General features: G+C 42.8%; 1 protein-coding gene across 1 annotated transcript in view; it reads right to left on the minus strand.

The window, feature by feature from the left end:
• SCUBE1 (signal peptide, CUB domain and EGF like domain containing 1) overlaps window positions 1-16,539 on the minus strand; it is a 211,011-nt gene extending 194,472 nt beyond the window's left edge. Inside the window, exons 1-2 of the mRNA XM_059816476.1 lie at window positions 16,452-16,539; window positions 13,528-13,650 (exon numbers count right to left, since the gene is read on the minus strand). Of these exons, the coding sequence (XP_059672459.1) occupies window positions 13,528-13,650; window positions 16,452-16,539 (211 nt within the window). The remainder of the gene's footprint in view (window positions 1-13,527; window positions 13,651-16,451) is intronic.
• Window positions 16,540-26,377: the final 9,838 nt, after the last annotated feature.

Below are 26,377 nucleotides of genomic sequence, written 5' to 3' on the forward strand. Positions count from 1 at the left end.
GTTTTATATAGTTCAGTAATAAAAATATGTAGTAAACTTCCCAATAGCGTATTTCCCCATTTTGATAGTTGTGTTCATACTTGGCATAATGGTCTTAAGAGCATATGTTGTGTGTGTACTTCTGACAGGTAAAGGTATAAGTATACTACAATTAGTATTATTTAACATAAACCACCTTTCAAAGCATTCCCACCTTACCTTCCACTTTGCATTTTCACAGCTTCTTCAAAGACTGAAATTCTTCACGCTTGGTCTCATCTTTGAGATCCAAGTTATTTTAGCAAGTTCAAGCAAAATCAGCTGAGCAAGCTTGAGACCTGTATTTCTGAGGGCATGACACACACCCACACATACCCCTGCCCAGCTGTGGCAGAGCCCTCACCCAGCAGGACCCTCTGTAACACTCACACCCAAACGGCAAACCTCTTACCCATTTTCTGGACTCTTCAGGATTCCCCACAAGCACACAATATACATAAATATGCCTACATAAATCAGATAATGTGATCAAGAAACCAGGCTGTCCTTTTCATTAAACATGAGACCTACAGAATATGCTGTGTGCAAACAGGATCATTCAGGTGGCTTCACAATTACAAACACTGGGACTTTCCTCAGTGAATGGCAACATTAACAGAAACATGCTATAGTCCTTCCAGAAAGCATCTCTTTCAGGTCTCCATCCCTTGAGTCCAGCCTCTTGCTAACTCAGGCAAGGACTGATGTTGTCTTCTCATTGTGGAGTAGGCTACAGCAACTGCCTGTTACCTTCCATACAGATCACCAAAACACTTGTCTTAAAAAACTACCACCAGTGCCTCATCATAACATCAATGTTAATGGTAATGACTAAAAGCCTTTCAGGATAAGCAGCACAGGAACGTATTCTAGTAACTCTGTTCTACTCAGATACAAGGCTAACACGCAAATTTACAAGGATACTTAAATATATTATAATGATATACTATAATAAAGGTTTTCTGAAAGAATGCAGGTACACACAGGTATCCATATATGCACATGCACTCACTTTCTGCAACAAAGTCCAGTGAAAGCACTCAGAAACGTGCATTGGAAACTTTTGTATTAACTCAAAGTAAATTACATCAATAAACTATTCTAGGAAATGAATGCAATTGCTGCTGCTATCCTGAATAGATTTGTGTGTATTCCCTATTCAGAATAAATGCTAAAGCTTTTGGGTTTTACTTCATAAGACCACATATGATGCAGTCAACTGTTTGGTGGTTTGTTTTGTTTTTTTAATATAATGCAGTTCTCTCACTTCCCTCAGGAAAAAGAATTTTTAAAAGATTTCAAAACAGAAACAGTGAAAGGATGTAAATTGCCAGAAGCATAAAGAAGAGAAATCATCTTCATATAGGTTTAGAAGTGACTGTTAACATAAAACTTAAAGTGACCACACCCTGGATTTTATCCATATCACAAAAGAAGTTGTTTCCTAGTCAACTGGAATGGTTAATCATACTATAACCACCCATTTGAGGGTGTTGGTTTCATTGTTAAAGCTTTTGAGAGAACTGTAATAGAAACATTCTTCCGTTCTGAAGCCATAATCTCCTCAGATGTAAAACTGTTTGTATACAGAATAAGCCACTTCCATTTTCACATAATGAAATAGTCTATACCCAATGAAACAAACTATACCCAACCAAACAGTTTTAGTCTTCAGGTTTTTATTTCAGGAAAACAGGCTGAGGTTGTCTATTCCTGCCTTATACTCATTCCCTGGCTCACTCTTACAAGTCAGAACAGTCACAGGTCAGAGTAATTCTGGCAGCCCTCCTTCACTCATTTATTCCTTGCACTCTGAATATGTCTACACACTCCGGTCTGAACAGAGGCAAATTCGCTTTCTTAGGAATTCAAGCCAAGCAAAAGCCACAGGGCTCCACTTGTGTCTTGCCCTCTAGTAGCCAAACAGCTCACAGTTAGCCTCCCTAGGGAAGCAGTCTAATGGCTTTGGGTCAGTCTGCAACACAGGCCAAGCGAGACCCTTTCCCCAGTGCGCCCATGCAGACAAAGCCCCTACGAAAGCCCTTTGGAAAATCCCATAGCAGTCAGAAGCAAGGGCAAACAGTTCGGAGTACCTGCCTTTCCAGTGTGTGGAATACCGAGACCAGTACTAAGGATCAGATGAACTGTACCATTGCACAAGCAATAATTGGGATAGTTTAAGACAAAAGTGGCGTGTGAGAGGAAGGACGTAGAAAGAGGAACTTGGATCATATTAATCTTTAGACAGGTTGGAATGCATCAGAAAAATGGAAATTTCTAAATAAAGTCAGACTTTGGTGCTTTGTACTTAGATAAAAACACAAGCATGTCTCCAAATCAGTTTTTATGGAATCCTTTTCAAGGAAGTTTAGCAAACAGAAAAGTGCAAAAAGAATAAAGGCACAACTCTACTCAGTAAAGGCACTACCTTCTCTAGAGGTATGAAGTAAGATATCAAATTCCTCCTACTTATGTGCTGCCAAAAAAATTGGATATGCATTACCTATGCTCCCCATTCAGCAAAGTAGATACCCACTTCAAGCACTTTTACACTGTAACAGGGAGACAACTGGCCTGAAATTTTTTAATGTAGCCTCCGCTTCCAGATAATGAAATCAGAACAAAGGCACTTCAGTGCAATTTCCCTCTGACAATAGCAAGAACTAGAATGCACAGCAGTTATGTCCTGCAGTATTTTCAGCAATGGTATGTCCAACAAATAACTACTCCTACAGAGGTTCCCATTCTCTGGTCTCTGAAGCACATTCTGCAGCAACACCCCCCCCCCCCCCCAACCATTAATAATCACCAAATCAGTGTTACGCATCACTTTCCCCCGCCCCCCCCCCCCCCCCCCCCCAGTTAAATTTATGATGTTCTGTGAGCACAATGCCTTGTTAAACATAAGGACTGACAGTGGTTCATGAAGACTAGGGCATGGGAACAATGATAGGCAGAGTCTAGCAGTCTCAAGCTGAGAGAGTAAATGAAAATTGGCTTTTATATTCTCCGAGATAACAGCTCATCTGCTTAACAAATTGATTATAGGAATCAGAATGATCTGAAGGTCATTTAATCTATTTAATATTTCTGATTCTGTCTTTTGTGGCTGTACTGTAAAATATCATCAATAGTTGTGACAGCATGGTCTTGAATTTGGTATTTTATCTATGGGGCCTACAGCACCAAACAAACTGCTCATGTGTTAAGCACTAAGTTCAGGTCTAAAGCACCTGTAAGATGAAGGTCTTACATCAGCTTATTAAATGATTCAGATCTTTTTTTTTTTTTTTCCTATTCCTTGGTCACTGAAGGAAAAACTGTGATCTTCTGCAGCTCTAGAGAAGGAGCATTGTAAAGTAAAATAAGACAACATCTTCACTTTATTAAAGCACTTAAACAGAATAACTTTAAAGTGTAACAGCTTCTTAAGATTAAGCACATGCTTAAGTACTCTGATGAATCAAGGCATTTGAATAAAACAACTCTTCAAACTGTAACTTAAGTGTATTCCTTTTGCTGAGCATCTTAAATGTGTAGAAAAGTCTTGAAATTTCAATGGGGTCTGTCAGACCCTATCTTCAGTTTCTTATAACTCTGCCAAACATTCATGTATGGGCTAGAATTTTTCATGCAAGGTATCTGCTTTAAAGCAGGTCTTTTTTTCAGCTGAAATTTAAAACAAATATATACATACTAAAACAAACAAAGAAAAAAAAACCATAAAGTTGGCTTTTTCCCCAAAGTGATTATATGGAAAATTCACTGCTTTAGCATATTTTAAAAAATCTCCCCAAATTACTTGAACAGATTTAATGCTCTCAGATTTTGTTTCCTGTAAGGAGGCAGGGAGTTACCTTTCAGTAGATTTCTTGGGACAGAAAAAGCTTGCCAAATTACAGCTGAAAATTCACCAAATAGCCATTTAAAAAATCATTAAAAAAAAAAAAAATCACAATCAAATAAATTCACAAGTTCAGCAGGCATCTGCTGAATTTAGGCAGCTAAAGTTTCCAAAATGTCCTTCTTGGTTGGTGTTTTTTCAGCCTTAGGCTGTAGTTTCAGTACCCAATGGCTCCAGAAACTAAGCCAGATTAGGAAATCTATTCACCTCGTCCACCACCACCACCTTCTCCCTGCCATTTGTTTCAGCCTCTATACCCCAGTTCATTGCCTTTTCAGTGTAGAACAGCTTATAGAGCCATACTGTAATCCTCTGTTTTTTCTTCACTTTTTGGGGGATTATTTCTGTGATATTCTTCACAGTACAGCCCCACATCAATTGCCCCTGTGCAAAAAAAAAAAAAAAAGTGTGATCAAGCAAACAACTTCGTAAATCAGTGCATTGAGGAAGCTGAGTATTACTCCTTTTTCCAACCAGACTGTACACACATTTTTCCTACAACTTCCTGTCATACATCCTCCATCCCAGGGCTACCTGAGGCTTGCCCTGTAGTTACGGCTCCCAGCTATCCTGGTCTAGAATAGGGTATTAGAAACTAGTACCATGGGTACAGAGACTGTATCCACCATCCTCTTCCACAAGTACAGAGACTGTATCCACCATCCATGATTCCCATTACCTCCAGTGTCCTAACAGCATCAGTGTGGATGCTACCTGGCTCAAATGCAGAGGAGACAAAAGCCACATTAATGGAGTTTATTTGGGCAAGGTTTAGGGAAGTAGCAGAAGGTGACATTCCCCAACTCCTCTGCCATCATCCAACCAGAGGCTTCCTGACCACATCATGCATCAGCTTACATTCAGCCTCAGAAGAAAGAATGTGTATTTTGGTAGCACAATGGACACACATGAAGACACTCCCCATAATCAAACGGGAGCTGGCAAATGATGGCAAACAGCCAAGCAAAGATGTCTTTCCAGTAGCCACCTGAGGAAAGGTCCATGGGTCTGCAGGGGTGGAAACAGCAGGGAATGTGCTGAGGGACAGGTGAACTCTGAGCTGGTGGTGGGGACCAGGAAAGAGGTGAACAAAAAGGGAAAACTCCAAGAGCTGGAGGGAACTGTTTTCACTTGAAGACAGAACTCAAGGGAAAGGACCTGTAAGGGGTCCTCAGAGTTTGCAGCTACCAGCTCTCCAGTCCCAGAGGTCTTGCTGTGGGACACTGGCTTTCAATGTTGTAACTGCAATAAGCCACTGAGAGAGAGGACAAGGGAAGGAAAACTGAATAAAATAAAAAAGAAGCAGGTGACAATACACTAGGAGAGGACAAAAGAAAGAGAAGTAGGATTTGCAGTAGGGAAATGACAAGGTTAAGAGACAGCTGAGTAACAGAATATACAAGACAACATAACGAAGACTGCAAGGAAAGGGGACTGCACCAGAAGTAAAGGTGACAGGTGGGAAAACAAGGAAAACTGGGCATTGTCTGGCAGATGTATAAAGAATGAAGACAAAAGAAGGACAGACTCTTACATATTGAGCTTAATACATTCTATTTATGCTCCTTCATTTTATTATTATTTTCCTGCCAGATAATTTACACCGTGTATTTGGGGGAAAGGAGAAGTTCCTTCTAAATACCAAGTTTATAACACCACAGGAGGCCACCCTGGGTTCTGCAGCTTAACAACTGTTGAGACTGATGAAATTTTATATATATTTATAAGTTCCCAGAGTACCCGTAGACCATCCAGCAGACAGGGAGCTTATCAACTATTTAGAGAAGTGTCCTTGGAAAAAAGCATATTTTTTCCAAATTGAGAATTACATGTAATGCTGTTGAAGAATGAGGCTGTATTTCTAGCGGTATGGTATTTGTTTATGCAAAATATAGTGATATTTGTATCCAAGAAGCATTTCTGGAGGGAAAAAAAAAAAAGAAGAAGTTGGAGCAAATGTTCTTTTTCTAAGTAAAAATGGAAGATTTCCAAACTGGACCACCGGGGGAGCTGTTCACTGAAGCAGCATTATGGGCTGCCAGAAAGTAGCTCTGAGAGGTAGGACAGGGTAGGGAGGAAAATGGAGAGAAGAAAACAATAGGGTGTGTGACACATGGGGACTGATGGCACTGTGAGCAGTTAAACGGGTCATGTCATCCCAACTAAGGGATATTCTGGTTGTATTGGATAAACGGCTGAACAAAGTCAGAAAAATAAAGCAATCTTAAATAAATAAATAAATAAATAAATGAAACCAAGGCTCAACCCTGGCCAAAACAAAAGCCCTATTCAAGGAACAGAAGAAGCATGAAGGAGAAAAGAAAAAGTTATCATAAGCTGTTAATTCACTTAGGCTGTAATAAAACTCTGTTTTATTACAGAATGTTCTCAGGAGTATTTTCCTGCTTGCTACTTCTTCTCCATCCCCTAAGAAACTCCATTCCCTGAAGTAATTCAGAAAACTGGCGAGCTGAGAATTGAGTATTAAATGGTACCAGACAATAAAAAAAATAAAAAGCACAGATATAGAAGACCTCAGAATTGGATTCTGGGAAACACTTTTATCAGCCCAAGCCAAAAAAGATGCATCAAGTTACCCAATCAAATGAGTAGAATTTACAGAGAGGAAAAAAATGTAGTTACTAGCTCAAATCAAAGAAGCTAGTTTATATTCTTCCTCCCCCACTTTTTGACAACTTGTACTGCTTCATTCTGGAAGCTACTTTCAATGAAATCAGCACAATGGCTCACCCAGAGTAAAGCTATATTCCATGTGAATAAAACTGGGAGGGAAGATTTGACCCTGAAATAAAAATCAGCACAAAACTGGGAGGTGGCAGAGTATCTCCTCCTCTGTGCTCAGATGGGCTGCTGCAAGCCGATAGGACAAAACCAGCATCACAGGCTTGTAGCAACAGATCTCAACACAGAGCTATTCAGAAAATCCTTTGTCCCCCTGACAGATATGTAGTGGGGTATTATTAGTAGATAGTATTAGCGGATTTGACCAAACCAACTTCCCAGAGCACCTTCTTGTAAGGCTATGGATGTAGCGATAATATTGAGCCTGAAGTGAGTCAATATTTGCAATATCCCAGAGGATGACCCTTCCTTGAGAGAATGAATTCACCTTCTATTGCAATTAGAAGAATGATCAATCAGGAAGAAGTCACTTAAGCAGCCTTGTTCAGTGGCATCACTGTTATTCAGCAATGAGACAGAGAGATAGCACAAGCTCGAGCCCACTAGAGTTGTGCAAGCATCAAGATGCCCAAGTTTCAGAAACCAAAGGACACGCAGCAGTGTTCATTTACTCTCACACAACATCGTTGATAGAGATGGTCCACTTAAGAAAGAATTGCTGAGAGTGGATTGACGGAACACCATGGAGCTCTTCAAAGAAATGGGATCATTGTTCCATTTAAAAGACATCCAGAAGCCCCGTACTTACTTATTTCTGCAGCTAAGAGGAGGCTTCAGTGCGAGATACTGGACCAGGAGCTGGGAAATGAGAACTCGGAAATGTCCTGTGCTGTTTCCAGGTTGATTGATTCAGAGCAGCCCTGTCACAATATTTGGATTCATTTTTGAAGACCGTGAGAAGAACACAGCAGATATATGAAAGACTACAGTAAAATTAAAATCCAATGAGTGAGACCAGCTTCTTAAGAAAGAGAAAACAGGTGAACAAGATTAAAATTATAAGAAGAATATTCAAGTCAAGCCTAGAGAAACAATCATTATTATTCAAATGGCAGTGATGAGGAGATAAATTTTCTGTATGTTTTTCCAGTTGCTAAGTTTTGTTTAAAAACCTTTAAAAACAGATCTAACAAACAGGTATAAGAAGAAACTTGGCCTCACACCCACAAAATTATTGAAGATTATAATGAGTGGTTTATCTATACCATTTCTGATTCATTGTAAATGCAATGAGCTATCATTTTATACTCTAGTGTATTGCTGCAAACACGCCGAGTAGTTTAAATTTTGGCTGAGGGACATTATTGCACCTGCAGCACGAAAACAGAATTGCATGTGCTATCACAAGAGTCTCAAAGATGTGCCCAAGTAAGAAATTCACTATCCTGTTGTTCCCACAAAATTAGAATTCCTAGTTCAGAAAAGGGCTTTTAGTTAACATTTTAGAGATGATCTGTATGATACTGTGCTTTTCTGTTTGCAGCAACAGACTGTGTCAGAAACAAAGCCAGACATCACAGAACATCAATGGAAATAACAAAATCTAGGTATGTAAACAGAAGTATTTTTCCAGATACTGTACTGAGTATTTCCATCCACTGTACACAGAAAAATGTTAGGAACTATGGCAGAAGTTGCGATGAGCAGCACATCAGCCCCAGATTAGGAGATGCCTTGCTAGATTGTCTGTATATTTTCCAGAAGCTTCCTTCAGCTAAGCAGCCCTTAGATGAGCACTGGGATTCAGAAAGGACAATTAGTCTGTGTTTCCAAATGGACATATGCAGAATATAACCTGCTGTGGAGCTGAATATACCTGTGATTGAGGCAGGAATGGTTTACCTTCTTTTGAGATTGTATCATGCTTAAACCCAGTGAGGTGCAATCACTGGGGTAATCAAGAATAACAGCCCTCTTTGCAGATTACCATGACCACCTGCCTGTTTACCTGGAATGATGACTTACATCAGGAAAAGGACCGCAATTACATCAACATATGACAAACTTACATCACTAGAACTGCACGGGCTTACTCACCTAGCAGTCAAGCAGAACTGCTGCTGATAGCACAAACTTCCAACACGAGCAGAAATCTCAAAATCACCCTTTCAAGGCAGACTCTGCCAAGATACTTTGCCATGGCACATATATGTTGCCCTTAGCAAGAAGTCCATCACATTATGAAGCTTCACAGCAGGAATAATAATAATAATAATAATAATAATAATAAAAAAAATACAGCTAAAAGTTGTGAGCATTTCTCTTATGTACAAAGAGTTCAAGAAACATGACAACAACTGTGTAAGACCAGTTATTAAAAGAACTGAAGAACAGTTATGCAAATACTGTGGAAGATAGCAGAAGAAACACACCAAGAGGGAAGTCTTATTCAGTATGGGAAAGCTCAGAGCAGAGTTTTGCAACCCAGAAGCAACAGGTCCCAGTGAACATCCCTTAAGGAAAAATCACACCCACACAATCACATCCTCTACATATTGTAGAGAAAGAGTCCTACATGTAAGATATCATCCAAAATAAAAAGAAACTATAGCTAGAGCAACTCAATGAAATCACAATCACACTGGTGTGATAGGCTGTGGGGAAAAAAATATTTCTAATAGACAGTAAAATTAACACACTGATTGGATATAAAATGGACACTGATAAACATCAACCAGAAATTATACAGATTATTTTAACCATTAATGGCATGAGGGTTTGGAATAGCCTGAGAAGTAACATGGGCAAAAAAAGTTAACTAGGTTTAAGAGCTAAACCCCTTCATGTCATGTTCAATGACAGAGTACCCTACAATGGCAAACATACAACATTGGCATCGGGGACAAAGGAGGCCCTGTCAAGGCCTAGGGAACCTCAGGACTTGGAATCCTTTTGAACTCTCTGGAATCTCCACTGCTTTGACACAATTTTCCAGCTAACAATTTTATTGAGATACCGACCTGTGGGGAGACCAAAAGTCAATGTAGAGAAGGTAAGGACAAAGACCTAGGGAGCATGAAAGAGCGTGCATGCAGCTGAATGCAGGCCACTGCATTTGAGATATTGACTAAAATCACAACAGGGAAGATTTCCTAGGTGATAGTAGGTCTGCCAGGGCAACTGAATCAATGAATAGATTTCGTATGTTGAATAGAAATGGACAATTGAAAGCAAATATTTTTTCAAAGATTACCTGGGTTGGACACATTATTCTGTCCTATGAAAATGCCAGTTAGAGAATTTGTGGTTGAAGGATATTGGTATATTATGTGATATGGGGAAATATCATCATGGCAATGCTGACCATATGGCTTGACAAAGCATAGAAAATAGCTGGTTGAAAAAAAGGTAAGCTGAAATCTACAGAGGGAAGCAGGAGACAGGGCACAGGAGTAACGAGCAACTTTTCTGTCTGGAGAAGCAACTGTGCTCTGTGGAAAGAAATGGGTCAGCTGGTTCAGGCAAGAAGGCTACCCAGAAAAAAAGAAAGAAAAAAGGTAGGGTAGATCTGCGAACTGAGAAGTCATCCCCAATCCTCAGAAACTCTGGAGAAACCCAGTCCAAAAGACATTTTGGGAGAAAAGCAATGTTCAGAAACAAATCCCCTGCTAAAGGAATTTAACAGGCTGTCAAGAAAATGTTTCATTTCAGTATAATTGCTGCTAGAGCTCTCCACATGTCCTGAAAGGAATGTTTCTGTCTTAGGTTTTTCTCCCCGCCCTTTAGGTCAGAGCAGCAAAATATGCACAAAATACTGCACAAGTGGCTGGGCTCCACATTTCCTGCATTAGCCTAAAGATCCCATTTTTTAAACTATTCATTTTCTTTGAATAAAAAACTATAAACAAACACACGAGAGTACACAAAATACATATTCACATACTGGATATATTTGTACAAATATGTGCTCCCTTGCTTTTACAAAACTTAAGAATCATCCAAATCATGTTAGTTCCTATACTCTAAATCCCTTTCTCGAAAAATGGATTTTAAGTAAATGAAAGCAATATTTAAGACTGATGTTTAAACTAAATGAACATGCACACCTTTCTAAATTAATTGTAATGCCTCAGTATAACCTAAACTGGCAGCTCACTAAAATTTATTAGAATAAATTTGATCATACAGTATCATTTCTTTAAGCTCACTGCACTATATAAACTACAATTCTGCTTGTTTAGCAAAATCTGGCTGTATATGAGAGTCTGCACTATAAGGGAGTTAGTTACACTATAATGAATGTTCTTTAGACATGAAGCAATACAGGTAGATTACTACAAACTTAGTTAAAGAGGCACATTATCCATACAAAAGACATCCTTTTCTCATAGGTAGCTAGTTTCAGTGATCAAAAAGCTTATATAGAAAAGCTCAGTTATAAAGACCCAGAACTGTTTAATGACCCAGCTTTGGTTTTGGCACAACAAAGATGAAATACACCGAACGGTTTTTGTTATTACAAGCACAGTCACTTTTATCTTAAAAGATAATTTTTAATGGCTGATTACTGGTGTTTTGTGACAGAATATTAAATACCAATCAATACTGCTAGTCTGTTTATTTCTGTAGGTTTTGAATGCTTGACCTCAAGATGCAAAATAAACCCACTCTGTGTGAACAGCAGACCTGAGGCAGATCTTAGCTCTGCCACTGACTTGTATGACCCTTCCTTCACCTCTATGGTTTTGAGTTTGCTCACTTATAAAAAGGAAATAATGGTATCTGCCTGCCACTGAAGGTGCGTAACTTCAGTAACAAAGTTTCAAAGTACCTTGGGATGAAATTAAGAGGTACTACGTAAGTAATCTAAAACAAGCTCCAGAAAGGAAGCATCCAAAAATATTTCAAGCTTTCTGCTTATCCCAAAGTTTGATATTAATTACAAATTTAAGATACAGAGCTGATGCAAAATATTTAGAACTGCTGCTGCAACATTATAAAAAAAGTTATACATCATGCACAGTAACAACCTGGTTTAGACACCTTACATTCATTTACCTAACTCTGAACAAATAACATCCATGCAGAACGTGCTGCAGTCTGCCCCAGGTTACTTTACTTATCAAGCTTTTCAAACACTAAATACCATTACCTATGAGTTTGACATCAGCCACAGAAATTCCAAGATTCCGTACATCATTCCACAGAGAAATCTGATTTTTTTTACTACTTACTGAGCTTTCTTTTTTACTGAGCCAAGGTAAGTCAGGCGAAGAGAAATAGGTCTATCAAATAAGCATGAGTATCAGCCAGATCTACCATTAAACAGAGCTCAACAGCTAAAATATGAGTAGTTAAAATTTAAGGAAACTTTTTATGTGGAAAAACAATACAACAAGAAGTACCAATTCTGAGAATGCTGTAACCTCCACAGCTGTGGCCTTGAGTACATTTTCTCCACACATAGATCTTTGATGAGTAAGAGGAAAAAGTAGTGCTGAATGATTATTCTGTTTGCAAGAAAGAAAATCTGGCTTCCAAATGAACAGCAGCTCAGAGACGCTAAAGCACCAAGAGGTGGACAGTAGGAATTTGTCTCTGTCAATTTAAGCCCAAGACAGAAAAATATGACAACCACAAAAATGCTTTATGAGGGCACTTGAACAAACACTTTGGAAGTCCATGGAGAATAATATGTGGTTTCAAAATTTTGTAGACTTCAGCAAAGTCATTTCTAGGTCTTTAATCTTTTTAATGGACTGGCCATATACTTTTTGAAAAAGTTTCAGTCTGCCGTAGAAATAGAGAGACTTGGAAGGAGAATTTTTATAGGTGCTAAGCATCTACAAGTAGAAAAAAAAAATAATCCTGCATCTTTTATTTGTAAGGCATTCTGCTGCGATTACAATATTACTTCTTTTCACCAGAGAACAATGTCTCTGCTGAGGTTCAATAGACAAGATGAAGTTCATAAAACCTGAAATATGAGTGCCTAATAAAACATGATAGGTCTTTTTCAGTTGCAAGTATTGATGTAAGGACACACAGAATTAAAACTGCTCTCTTAGGTCTGTGTAAGTACAATGATCTGAAGTAGTTCCTTTTAAAACAGTGTTCCACAGACTAAAAGTGTTATGATCATGACACATACATAGTGTCAAAGAGGAGAAGCTAGCTCCAGTGTCCTGTTCGAGCTGATACAGAAAAACACCTACTGTAACCGGACCGGGGGGGAAAAGGCTGTCGCTGGGCGAGAAGAGTGACGGTAGACCACACGTTAGCCAGGCGGAAGGTGCGAGCCTCCCTGTGCCTCGGAGAGACCCGAGGACAGCGACCGGGACAGCCCGCAACACCGCGCCGGGGCAGGGTGGGGAGGTCGCAGGCCGGGCGGCGGCGGGCGCGGCGGCCCCGGCTCCCCGCAGCCCCGCTGGCTGGCCCGGCGGCGGGAGAAGGCACGAGGCCTCCCCGGACGCCTGCAGCCGGGAGGGACGGCCACCCGCAGGCACGGCGGCCCCGGTTACTCACGGCCGCCCGCGCTCGGCCGGGGAGCGAGCCGGGGCCCCAGCCCGGCCCGGCGGCCGCGCCCCGGCGGGGCGGGCCCACGTGCTCGGCGCGGCGCTTCGAGCCCCCGGCGGCAGCGGCCCCGGCACCGCCCGCGACAAGCTGGTGCTAACCCGGGAGTCGCCTCGGTGGGAAACGCCCCCCCTCTGGTGGGGTTTTTTTCCTTTTTTTTTTTTTTTAATTTTTAAAAGTAGGCTGGCGGACACGATGTTTGTGATGCCGGACAATTAGCAAAAGCAGCAGGGGGATGCTTGCCAATAAACACCGAGATTTGAGGTTAAGCAGCTGTAAATCTGCATTAATCGTTTCAGGAATTCAGCTATTTACAAAAGCTTTTAAAGAGCAAACAAATAAGAGAAGGGAGGGGAGGAGAGATAGGAGAGGAGCCGAGCAGTCCTTACCTTCACATTGTTTCCCTTCGCCTTTATAGCCTGGCTTGCAGATGCATTTGTAGGATTTTGGTGTGTTTTGGCAAATTGCATCGATGTGACAGTCATCCGTAGCTTCTGCACACTCGTCAACATCTGGAAGCACAGAACGAACCCCAAGGGGACAGATAAGAGGGGAGACCTGAGACACAGAAAACCGTCAAGGATAGATACTCCCCTCGAATAAGCTGTTTGCGGGCCTGCCTTCCGGGTGTCATCCTGGAAATGGGAACATCTAAGGTCAAATAACTGAACAAACCAACGTGCTATTCTCCTTAAGTCATTTATAAGCACTGCTCCACCAAGCTAGAGGGGCTCGGTCCCACGTTTCTGCATTAGCAAATCATTAGACATACGAGAACTTAGTGCCTGCTGTATAGGTCGGGTACTGGAGACCCACATCTTGGTTAAACCAGAGAGTGTTTAAATGACCTGTAAGAGGAGAAAAAAAGCCCATTTGCATGTTCTAGCAAAGAGATCTTCTTAATTTAGAAAGCTAGACCCTAGTTTAAATAAACTATGCTGGCGGGAGAATGAGAAAAAGAAATATTTGAACAGTAAAGCCACATTAATCCTTTTTATTAAGAGGCAAAAAAAAAAAAAAAAGGAAGACCATATGAAACTCGGTAAGTTAGCGCAGAAAAAACAACCTGCAATAACATCGTCTACATGAACTAAAACTCATTTAGAAGGAAAAGGTCCCAGCAGTCTTCCCGGCCCCTGCTCGGGCGGGTGCCTTACTGGTGAGCCAGACTCTGAAAGGGGGGACCCAGACCGCTTTTCTTGTTTTCAGGGTAGGAAGCCTTTACAAACATTTCAGTGACGGGCATTCGTTTTCTCCCCCGGATTTAAAGAGGATGGGGGAGGGAGGAGGATGAGAGAGAGTCGAGATTTGGTAGTCGTGGGAATGTTAATGAAGTGAACATAGAAGGGGAAAAAAAAAAAAAAAAACAACAAAGCTCCGACCTATTCAGGGATGGGGTGTGCTGTTAACATGGGAACATTTAAAGCCCTGCCTAACCTGCCCTGCCCCCCCGCGCTCCCCACAGACGGTCCCCGGCCACCCTGTCACCCGCAGCGCCCTACGCGAGGGGCTGTGCCGGGGGGCCGGGGCGGCGGAGCCGATGCCGCCGCCGGAGACCGGCGCTGCCTCGGGGAGACCGGCCGGGCCGTCTGTCAGCCGCGGCCGCCGTGTCAATAACGCACCTCGCACGGATCTCCTCACCGCGTCAGGCGAGAGCCACATCTGGGGCTCCCGGGAGGAGGCAGGGAGGGAGGGAGGGAGGGAGGGGAGCGCTCTGCCCAGGGGGGGCGGGTTAGCAGCCGGCTAACAACTAGCAAGGCTGCACGGAGCACAGCCTCCCCTTCGTTTTTAGGAAGTATCGAGGAAAGAGGGGCGCTGCGGAGGCAGGGAGGGAGGGGGGCATCCAGCGAGAGACATGTGCAGCTGGTTTCATGCCAATTAGATTAACAGATCCTCAAAAAAGGTGCACTAAAGTGAAAACAGTTTTATTGTTAGCTTGAAATCCTAACGCGAATTGTTTCAGAAGTGCTCACTCAGCCATCTCCAGTGATAAAACACGGATCCTTCAAAGTCACCGGGGACAGGAGGGGGCTATTTAGAGAGGGGAGAATAATCAGATATCGTGGTGTGGCACACAGCAGAGAACTTCTCTGAGAGGTGCAGACCAGGAGGGCGCCGCGGGGCACCTCAGGGCTCCTAGCCAGAGAATTGCCCGCACTCGGTATTGTTGTTATCATTTCTTTAAAAAGGGGAACAGTTTCCCCTTCCCAAACGCAGAGCATTTTCTGGAGAAACGCTGGGCTGCTGTAAGCTGTTTCCTTCTTTCTTGTCCATTCGTTTATTTTAACCGCTGAGCCGGTTCAGATCTAGCTATGATTTACGTGAATTAGCTTAGGGGGTCCGAGGGTGTTGCCCAGATCAGACACAGAACTAGTCAAGCACAGAAAGAAAAGAAGTTTGTTGTTTTTTTTTTTTTTTAAATGCTTTGGTTCATACTTTTGACTCATTAAACCAGCACCCATCTCCCATCAAGATCAGCAAAAGTGACAGCTGGACTCTCTATAATGCCGTCAAAAATTCAAACTGCATTGAGCCAAGGGGGACATTTCACAGCAACAGAAGGATGCCTGGGAGTCAGGCGTGAATGCCAATGAGTCAAATGAAAGGGCAAAACCAAGTATGAGCCCCTGCTCTGCTCCACATCTCACATTGCGTTTCTTGGACTTTAAGAACTTGTAAGCTCACTTCGTTCATTTTGTTGCATCAAACTCTTGTATCTGACGAAAAGGGATTTTTCCGCCCCCCCCCCCCCCTTCACCTTAAAGGATTTCTTCTAGCACAACTTCAGAGACTGCATACACATCTTTAAGAAATTACTTTGGGCTTGCAACATTCCTAGGCAGACGGGGTTGGGGTTTTTTTGGTGGGTTTTTTTTTTTTTTTTAACACCGGAGCTAAGACTTAATATCATTACTGCTATTGAACAGATACGAGCGCAGCTGTTAAGCAACAGCAGGTCTTTGGGTTAACGCGCAGACAAGGAAAACCTGTGAAGATACAACAGCCAGCGCTTCCCCTGCGGAGTCTCTAGGGTTCAGCACGGATTTATCTCGTAGGCACTTAAGGAAAGTAACTTTTTCTTCCCAGTCTCTCCCTCCGGACGTCCCTTGGCTCCAGCAGTGTCAAACACGCGAGAAAACGCCTCCCCACCACAACTTCCAACACCCCCGGCACTACTAGCAGCAAGAAGTGACCTCCCCCTCAACACCTTACACCAGGGAGAGGAGAGCGGACAAACACGGTCCCCCCAGGGCCACGGCTCCGCGCCGCCCGAGCCTGGGGAAGGCGGCACGGCGGCAGAGCCCCCTCTTACCTGCGCCCCCGCTGCCTCCCGCCAACCTGCCGGCCCAGGCGAGAGCGAAAAGCAAACAGCAGCGCCGCGAAAAGCAAACAGTGCCCATGATAATGATGCGATCCCCGGCCCCCGGTGCCTGTCTGCGATAAGGGACGCGCTCGGGGCCGGCCGCGCGGAGCCGCCGGCGCTGACGCCCTGACAGCGCCCCGCTGATTCGCCGGGGCTCCCGCGGCGGGGGGCGGTGCCGGCCGCCGGGGCGGGCTGGGGCGGGCCGGGCCGCCCCCGCCGCCCCCGGGACTGCCCCCGAGCCCCGCTGCCGCCGCCGGGGGTGGGGGGGTGGTCGGCGGGCCGGTTGAGCTCTTCCCCGCCCCGAGAGATGTGGGTTAGTCAGGCGTGGGGGGCTTATCGGCGTGATGCCCGCGCCCCTGCCAGATACCGCTCGCGTCTCCCAACAGGTAGGAAGCCCCCCGGGAGCCCCTGAGGCCGTTACCGGGCTTCGTCCTCCAGCGTCCCCAGCTGCGCGAGCCCCGAGCTTTGTTCCCCTCAGCCACCGGGGCGCGCGGGCGGACCGTTAGCGCTCCCCCGGGAGGGCGCCCCCCCCGCGGCTGGGGGCGGCTCTGGGGGGCGCAGCCCCCTGCCCCTCGCGGGGAGCCGCCGGCTTTGAAGGCAGATAGTCCGGCGAACCCGGCCGTCCATCTCCTTGACAACCGCTGAGAGGGATTTTTCCCCCTTCCTGGGCTCAGACTGAAAGAGAACTTACTTTTTGTCCCCCCGCCTTCCTCTTAGCCTCGCCTAACTCCTAGCCCTGCCGTTCCCGCTGGCCTCGGGTCGTTACCGGCTGCTGGATTTCTCCAGCGTTTTGAGGGCTTTGCTGCAGAGGCGCTTGCCCCTCTCCAGCCGGCCCCCCCGGCCAGCCTTCCCCTAGTCCTGCTCCTCCAAGCTCCGCTGCATTCGAGGCAACCGCGGCTCCGCAGGTGACCTGGGCCCGGCCCGGGTAAGATGCTGTCCCCCAAATCACCAGGGGAGCTGTGGCTGCCCCTGCTGCAGACACGTGTTCATGAGTGTCATTGCACCACCACCCTGAAGGAGAAAATCTTTCGGTTTTAAACCCAAACATGAGAAATTTGCCCCCTCAGAGGCAAATTTCATGACCCTGAAGTCTTCCAGACTGATTGTTTTTAACGGATTGAAATAGCTTGCAGACATCCCTTGTTATGACTTTGCACCCCTATTCTCGTTACACCTTGTTTCCTTCATGGATCCCCCCCCCCCCCCGCACTGAAACGCTTTGCTACTTTAGGTTCTAAGTCCTCCTAATTCCCCAGCGAGGCTGCCTGTTGTGTGCGACATCCACTTGTCATCCCGATAATAAATACACCCCGACACAGCCTTAGAGACCTCTTTTGGTCAAGTTCCTCACAAATGTACGCATGTTTCAGTACAATAAGCTTGCCCAGAGAGTAGCGCTATTAAATATCTTTAAGCCTGAAGAGATGGTAAGGAAACATAAGAAAAGCTGCTCAGCCCAGCTGCTTTGTGAGTAAAAGTACACGCCACTATCTTTTTCCTTCATAAACTTAAATAACTAGTGCACGGCGCAAAAGCTGTTTGCTTTCTGAATGTTTACACCTCTGCTTTGGGCATTCCCGTCCTTAATCCTTTAGGGGTGGGGCAGGGGTATTATTATTTTAATTCCAGCCCCTTATTTTGGTGTGAATACGCTGAGGTGCAGTTGTGAATTCCATGCTCGAGTCTTCCCATGGATATACTGGGCGTTTCTTCCGTGTAGATCCCCAGAGGGATTACCTGGAGCCTTAGAGCTCCACCTAGTGAGTTTTATGGCATGCTGTAGCAGAGCCACCATCACCTCAGTAACCACATCGGCTGGGAGGGTGAAATCTTTACCTTGTTAACGCCACAGGCCGATCTTTCTGGAGAGGCTCCGATTTTCAAAGACTCTGTGGGTATGAGTTTTGTCCTAGGTGGAAAATAAGGCTAAGCCTTCTTGCTGATTTTTTAAAAAAATATTTCATAATTGGCCTTGTCATTCCATTTCATGAAATCATCCTACAATTTATCATAGGATATCACTGGATAAATTGTCCAAAAAGTTTATTTTCCATGAAGGATTTTGCTAGAAATATCTAAAAATGAACTACCTCAACTTTTTAAAAGTTAGTGTAATAAAAAGGTTTGCTAAAGCAACAAAATACTCCGTCTGCCTTGGTGACTTGCTCTCTAGCATGTATTGTAACTGTCACGTTAACTGCATCTTAACCATAAGAGTAACTTAACTGTCTGTTAAGTTACTCTTGCAGAAATCACTACACTTGTGCCTTTTTCTTCCCCAATTCTATACATTTATAATCTGTACAGTACTAACACTACCTGTATGGCACTCGGGAAAGCAAGTCACCTTGATCCAAATACACTATCTATATAGGTCCTTGTATACTCCAAGGGTGGCATGCAATTGGAAGCTACAGATCCTTCATATCAGGTGTCCCTCTTTTTTTTTTTTTTAAACCAAGATCCTGACTGACAGAATGTATGAGGAAATACAATGGCACAGTCTTTATCGAAAGAGGGCCTGACCCTTAAGTCAGGATCATCACACACAGTAAGGAATATGATCTATCTACAGTGCCAGGCTGAATATTTCCAGAAGGGTCTTCTCAGCAGTTTTTCTTGCTAAAGGCCACATCTTAGAAAAGGGATCCTTGTGGTCTTTTACCTTTTCCACTTCTAATTATGCTTCTGTGCTTGTTTATTATCATCTAACATCATCCCTATGTCAATTGCACAGATGCTTCCACAAAAAATTTAATATTAAAACTAATGACCAAGGAGCTTCTTCCAACGTGGAAATTAAGAGCCAGATTCATGACCATATATCTGCTCTGTGTAACTGGGGTAAGCTACCTGAACTGAAGGTGGAGGGGGCCTAGCCTAGGAACCACCGCCCTTGTTTAAGCTTTCTACCAATGTATTTGAGCGCTGCCTGCAAACCTGTGGGCAGCCTGCAGCGACAGCTTGCTTGTTAATGGATTGCATGGGCTTCTAATGTTCTTCCATACCAATGTCTTCAAAGCTTTTGGGGAATATTCCAATAAAATAATAATAATAGAAGAGATATGTTTTATTGGGACCCATCTCTTTACGGAGCAGAAGGTCCACGAACACCTGCATATCTGGAAGGTCAAGGGCATAAATAGAAGCGTGGCTGCAGAACAGTAGCCTCGCCTTCAGAACACCTTCTCCCACAGACATGCGTCGTTCCAAAAATACTTTGAGAAAACAGAACAGCATCTGCAGAATTACTTGGTTTCCCAGTGAGCTATTTATGAACACCTGTACGTTGGGGCCAACGCTGCCTCAAGGAGGCAACACAAGCTTTACGCAGGTCTAGGAATCACAGCGGTCACTGGACAGGCTGTGCAAACTTAACTAAATTGTTGTACCTCTGTGTTTCTGGTTCTCTTCATTCTGTCCATCTTGCCCATTTACAGGGCAAGCCCACTGTAGCGGGGCATGTCTATCACAGCACCTTACAAAATAACATACTAAACTTATTTTGCCTTTCTCCCCAATTAGGTCTTTCATGAGGCCAGTGAGACATATAAACCCTGATAGGAGAATCCTTTTATTTAAGTTCTTCACTTTCCCTGAAGTGTAGTATGAAGGACTGAGTGAAACCTGGCTCCCTTGGATAGGGGACAAGAAGGCCATGTGCCAGAATTTGCACAGGGAGCATATATACTTTGAACCCTGGACTGTGTATTTCCAAACTTTATTTAAATCTTTGCTATTAGGAAGAAAGGAACAATGTAAAACCAGCTCTTCAAAGCAATATAGACTATTTTGCATTTCTACACGTACTTACGGGAAGCTTTTGAAACTAGAGGCAATGGACATGCATAGCATCACATGCTCAATGCCATGTTACTTCTTTCCAGGAAAATACAGCATCTAAGCTTCCCAGAAGTTAAGTAGCAGCATGCAGCTGAAGTATTTCAATGATTTGTCCTTGTGCTTGGGAGTAAAAAAAAAAAAGTCCACTATAATCCATAATGAAAGTTTTGTACAAGAAAATTTGGTGTCTGAGAGGAGGAGGATTTTTTTTTTTTTTTCTTTTTCCTCAGAGGGGACGGGGAATTACATAGCAGCTGCTCTAACAGTTAAAAGGGGATATTTATTCCATAGCTTTGGTGAGATTACAATCAATTTTATCTCACTCTCTCATCAGTGAGACAATGGTTGAAACCTTGTGGAATTAGTGGTAAATTTGGATATTCTGGCCAAAAAAAAATATGTGTAAGTCAGTGCCAAACTTTGAAAAGATACATCAATGAATGATTTAGGACAGCTACTCTCCAATTTCTACTGTTATGTTACTTTCCTCTAAAACATGTCATCTGCTTCATCCAACTGACCCTCCCCTTTCATTGCCAGGGTGCTAACAGAGATTAAAACTCATACAAAAACATTTCCTTAAACCTGTAAATCTTTTAACACAGTGGATCATGATATGCCTTATTGAGCAGTGCGTATCTACAAATTCATAACCTGCTTTCCCCTTAACTGTCTTATGAACAGTTTTCCATTCAGAAAAATGCTTTAGCAGCTGGAAAGAGGGTGAAAACGTTACTAGAAAGAGTAATGGGGATTTTTTTTTCCTTCCTGCTTGGACTGTAACCACTGAGAGGGAAAAATGATAATGTTAATGAAGAGCTGGAACATACACCACCATCACCACAAAGAGTAAAGAAGAGTAGATCCTCCATTACTGGTACTCACTCCATCCTGGTAAAAGGCATGTTTTGCCAAGCTGAAGGCTACATCTCAAACACGTGAATGAGGACTTGATGCATAAAGAGCTGGGTAAAACTTCATGACCTGCACTATGCAGGAGACTGGTTACAGCAGTCTCCCTTAAAATGAGCAAGGGACACCTATGAAAGCTGCAAGAGAAATGGCACAGAACAAGGTTGTATATACTACCTGTTATGAAATTACACCACAGAAGGTGGAAGAAGAGGACAAGGACCTGTGGAAACATGCAACTGAAAGATACCTTTCTTAAAGTCCTGTTTGTTAACCCTGTTGCCAAAATACTTTTAGAGGTGGTGATGTGTTTTTGTGTTCACAAGGAGACAGGCAGGACCATTCTGAAACAGTTTGGTTTTAGGAAGTGAAGGCAGAAGGGAGCCAGAAGGGAAATAGCAAGGCAAAAAAACCCCAAAAAAACAAACAAACAAGCAAACAAAAAAGGAAGACTAGGGAAACAGTAGCTGAGCATTCAGATTTCTGTGCCAGCAGATGTTACAGAGAAAGAGAATGGATGGTGAGAACACCCTTCCATTTAAATAAAAAACATACCAGCTGACAGAAGCTACGCCACAGCGTATTTACCTGGACTTCAGAGAAAGATGTAGGAGGTGCTAAAATGCCAGCATCGAATCCTATCCTGACTACAAAGGGACTGAAGTGAGCAGGATTCCATTACTCTTTGTCCATCCACTAACTTTAGACCAGAGTAGGATCAGAATTTTAACTCAATGACTCCTCCACAGAGGCCTTCAAAACAGTGACTTCATGCTAGTACAAGTTTTGGCTCCTGATCTGGTACAGATTACTTACCACTATATTCTTATCATTGGCAGCTCACTTACTCTCAAAATGAATTTCACCGATTATTGTGATTGCAAAGAAATATGTTATATTGCTGCTGTTTTAGCATGCCATCCTCTTGAACACCCAGGTTTGCACAGTCTAAAAAGGTCAAGAAACTCAGAGGAAAGTACTGTCTTGGGTATTTCAGGCCTATGCCAGTCATTTTTAATCTTAAATCCTAGATAGTCATTAACTGCTCTGACTGCACAGGACAGCAACAAGAATTCTAGTAACCCAACAGATGAGAAAGCTTTTGCGTTGTTTTAGGACATATTTTACGATCAGTCTTTTTAAAGTGAACTTGTCCTTGAAAAATGGCTACAGCTGGCTCCGATTTCTTCTTCAAAGCCCTGATTAGGGCACTCAAGCAGAGGTACTTTCCATTGTTCCCTTTTTCACTGTTATCCAAGATCTGCAGTCAGTTATCTGTGTGCTTTCCTGGTCTAATCAAGGCCATGATCATGCAAGGAACACTGAAGCATGTACATATTCATCAGCAGGACTACTCTTGCGTATAGACTTCTGCAAAGACTGTCTCAGCAGGCTCAGAATCATATATTGCAAGATAAAGAGAAGGGGCCATGGCCTCTACTCACAGTCCCTTTATCCTTCAGCTTAGCTCAAAACCAGATGTGAGGAGTAACATGGCTCTAATCCACACAGGCAGTCCTCTCTGCTCTGTAGAACATACCGCGACAGCAGTTCAGAGGAAAAAGCTGATTCCACTTCACAGAGGACTTAATATTGTGACATTTTATTTTGTTCCAATTCAGAGCCCTGCCTACACCCTGCCCACCCCCCCCAAAAAAACCCCAACAAACCAAAAAACACTCCCAGCAGCCTCAAGACTTCCAGAAGCTGCAGAATTTCAACTGCAGCCTGACAGAGCAGCTGCAGAGGTGGGTGAGTTGGCAGGACATCTTGACAAGCCATGATAGGATCCCATAAGACCCCTGTATCAGTTCTTTTGGACCTTTCCTGAACCCAAAATGTTTCAGTTTAAACATTAACAGCAGTGACAAGAATCTAGGAAAATTCCAACAGAAGTTCTTTAATCAAAATTTTTCCTGATTCCACAATCAATTTAAGGTTGTTACTCAGGACACCTTCAAGCAGACAGGAAAGAATAATATCTGTAATGCAGCCTGCTCCTGCACTTTTCCTCCTTCCCCACCCACCCACCCTGCCACTGAGGCCTAGAGTGAGATTTGTGTACCGATTCGAAATTCTGCATTCTTCAGGGAGGCCCACAGTACCAAAGCTACTCTCAAGACTTTCCCTTCAATTTGCCATAATGTGAGAAGGCTCCAATGTTGTTGAAAATCAAATAATTTTGTATAGCAGCATCTGTTCAATTTACTGCAGACAGGAAAACTCTTCCATCAAAAACACCTGGAGGACCAAGGGCCAGGTCAGAGCATCAATCCCTTTGCCAACCCAAGTCCTAGCTAGCTATGTAGTGGTGGAGATTTGCATACAGATTTTCTAAACCCAATATGCTTATTTTAGTGCAAGTGTATATAGGTACTTATCCCCTTGTTTAGCTGCAATCTTTACTGCACGTGATCCACAGTGTAAAAGCCCCCTGCCATATAAAGTTAATCTTAAGCAAGAAGTACGTTGCTGAAGAGGTGCTTTAGATCAAGCCCTGACTTCATCCAGTAAGTCTTGTCTGTTACCAATAACAGCTTTAATCCTAGACAAAACCTGTGTTGACCAGATAAAGTTTTATTCCAATGTAGGTACCTATATTGAAATATAAACACATGTAATTCTTTGTACTGTAACTAAATACATTTTAATTCAGTTATTCTGTTCATCCAGCACAGCTGAACTGAGATCGGCTTTGATCAGGGAGCCTGCATCTCCCCTGCTTTCACTGTAGCCCAGGCCTCTTCAGCTGTGACAGATGAATATAAAATACTCCAGCTGTCACCTGGAAAGACAAGTGAGTATCAGGTAGATGGCAGCAGAAAGTTAGCCCTATGGTCTTATAGCATGAGGACTGTGATGTTCACCTGATTAGCAGAACAGCACCACAAGACAGTCAGAAGTTAAAAATGAGAACAAGTAAGGTCCTGCCTCCTATAGTCCTGTAGTAAGCAACTCTGTTGCCATCTCTGGCTAAACTCAGATTAACTAAGGATTGTGACAGATAAGAAATGTCAACCACTTCCCAGTAAACACAATAGAGCTTCTGAACAGAAAAACGTTCAAAGCAGGGAGAAGATGATTTTCCTCAGTGTCTTTTAAGAGAGAAGGAAAAAAAGAGACTGTCTTATCTCACAACAGATCTTTAAAATACTTGGATGAAGTTTCTTTAACTACCAGAATATTGTTTAACTTTTAGGAAGACTGATCCAGATTCTTTTATGGAAGGATAAGCTGCATTCCTCACATTTTTAGATATTCAAACACTTAAAATGTTGATGCTGAGCACTATTGCGAGCATTACCCAGGGAAGATGAGCATGTTTTAGTCCAAAAGACTAGCCCAAGTGAATGAAAAATAAAAGTTAGACCTAAGAATACAGTTGTGTGCTTAGTGTTTTAATGGGCAGAATACCAGTAAAATTCAGTTCCTATAGAACTATGCAGCAACAGGCAAAGAGCACGTTTTGAGTAGAATCATGCCGTGCTTCTCAACACACCAGACAACTCTGATGGAATGAAATCAGCATGATCATCGTGGATTAAGAGAAACTTCCAACAGAGGAGATACCACAGAAAATACCCAAGCCCAAATCTTTGCCTCAGACTTTTCTCCAACATCAACCAATGCCTCCCCCTTCTTAAAAAAAAAAAAAAGTAAGTCTATACAGCCATGGGTGTCAATATTTGCAGTTGTTCTAACCTGAGTTTGCAGAGACTTTATCAAAACAAAAGCTCAGCAAATCTTCATTCCTTCTATCACATTTTCCCCAAGTCCCAGGATTACATTTCAGAGTCCTGTTCTGACTGCAGGTGGAATTCCAGTTGCTGTCAGGGAGCCCATAGCTCACGGGCCATGCTCGTACAGACACCAGCCCCTTTTACCAGTGCTGCTGTGAAGGACTCTGCAGCAATCCCTCTCCAGCATAGAAAATAAATATCTCTCTGCAAACCACTCATACCGAAAGCTTGCTGCTTCTCCATCGTAGAATGCTTATCTCACACTCACATGTTTTCTCAGTAATGATCTTTAAAGGAACCAGGAATTAGGGTAGCCTAGTAGCCTACTTCATCCTTAAAAGCACAGCCTGCTTGGTCACACATTTGCCAAGGCTTTTAAAATACATCATCCTATCCAAATATACAGCAACAATTCCAGAACCATTTGGAAACCCCAATTATCATTTTCTACAAAATGAGTTCTTCTCCCCAAGGGCTCTCTGGAGGAGCCAATGCTGTAGTGTGCTAAGCTACCTAGGAGATAGCTGAAGCTCAAAGTAACTCAATTCCTGACAGGCAGCTGCAGTTTCAGGTGGTGTGAAATGGAAAATAAAGGAGAAGATTATCAAATAGAATTAAATGCAGCATCCTCAGGAGGCCTTACTTTCTAGGGTAAAATTCCACTCACCTTAATCCTGCATTTTATCCTGTTCAACTGAATGGACATAGCTGTATGAATAAAGACAGCAGGATTTGGCCTTATATGCTTACTGCTTCTCCTTTCAAATTATATGAAATGTACAGTGTACACCTATTAATAATGTTGCAGTTTGTTAGTATTATTATGTCATTAAAGATGGATTGTATTAACACAGGTATACTAAATTACAGTGAAAGCTTACAGAAGAGAACAGGATGGTAATACTGGTTCACAAATGTGTGCTCAGAAAGCTCAGGAAATCAGGAAAAATGCATACTATCACTAAGTGAAAATATAAGAAAAGCTACTGACTGCTTGAGAGCTCTCAAATTCTCATTGTACTTCAACTGATCATGCTTTAATTACACATCTAAAATAATTTTGAATTAATTTCAATCAAACACCTACAGTGGAATTATAGAAAAACAAAATCAATACTTGTCCCACCAAGCGAATGTAAAGAATCCTTGGGCACCAACAAGGCCAAATAAGGTGTATGTAGGTATCTACCCATGTAGATATCTACATGGGTCTACCCATGTAGACCAAGGCTGCAAATAGCACATGTAAGATGTTGTTGATGTTCAGAACCTGCTTTAAACACAGCATCTCAGGTTTCTCTTTTTATACCTAGAAATATACAACTTTAGTCTACATGTCAGTGTTTATGGAACTGACACTGAACATGGTGATACCTGCCT

This window comes from Gavia stellata, chromosome 4, assembly GCF_030936135.1.
Source record: "Gavia stellata isolate bGavSte3 chromosome 4, bGavSte3.hap2, whole genome shotgun sequence".
Taxonomy (NCBI): Eukaryota; Metazoa; Chordata; class Aves; order Gaviiformes; family Gaviidae; genus Gavia; species Gavia stellata.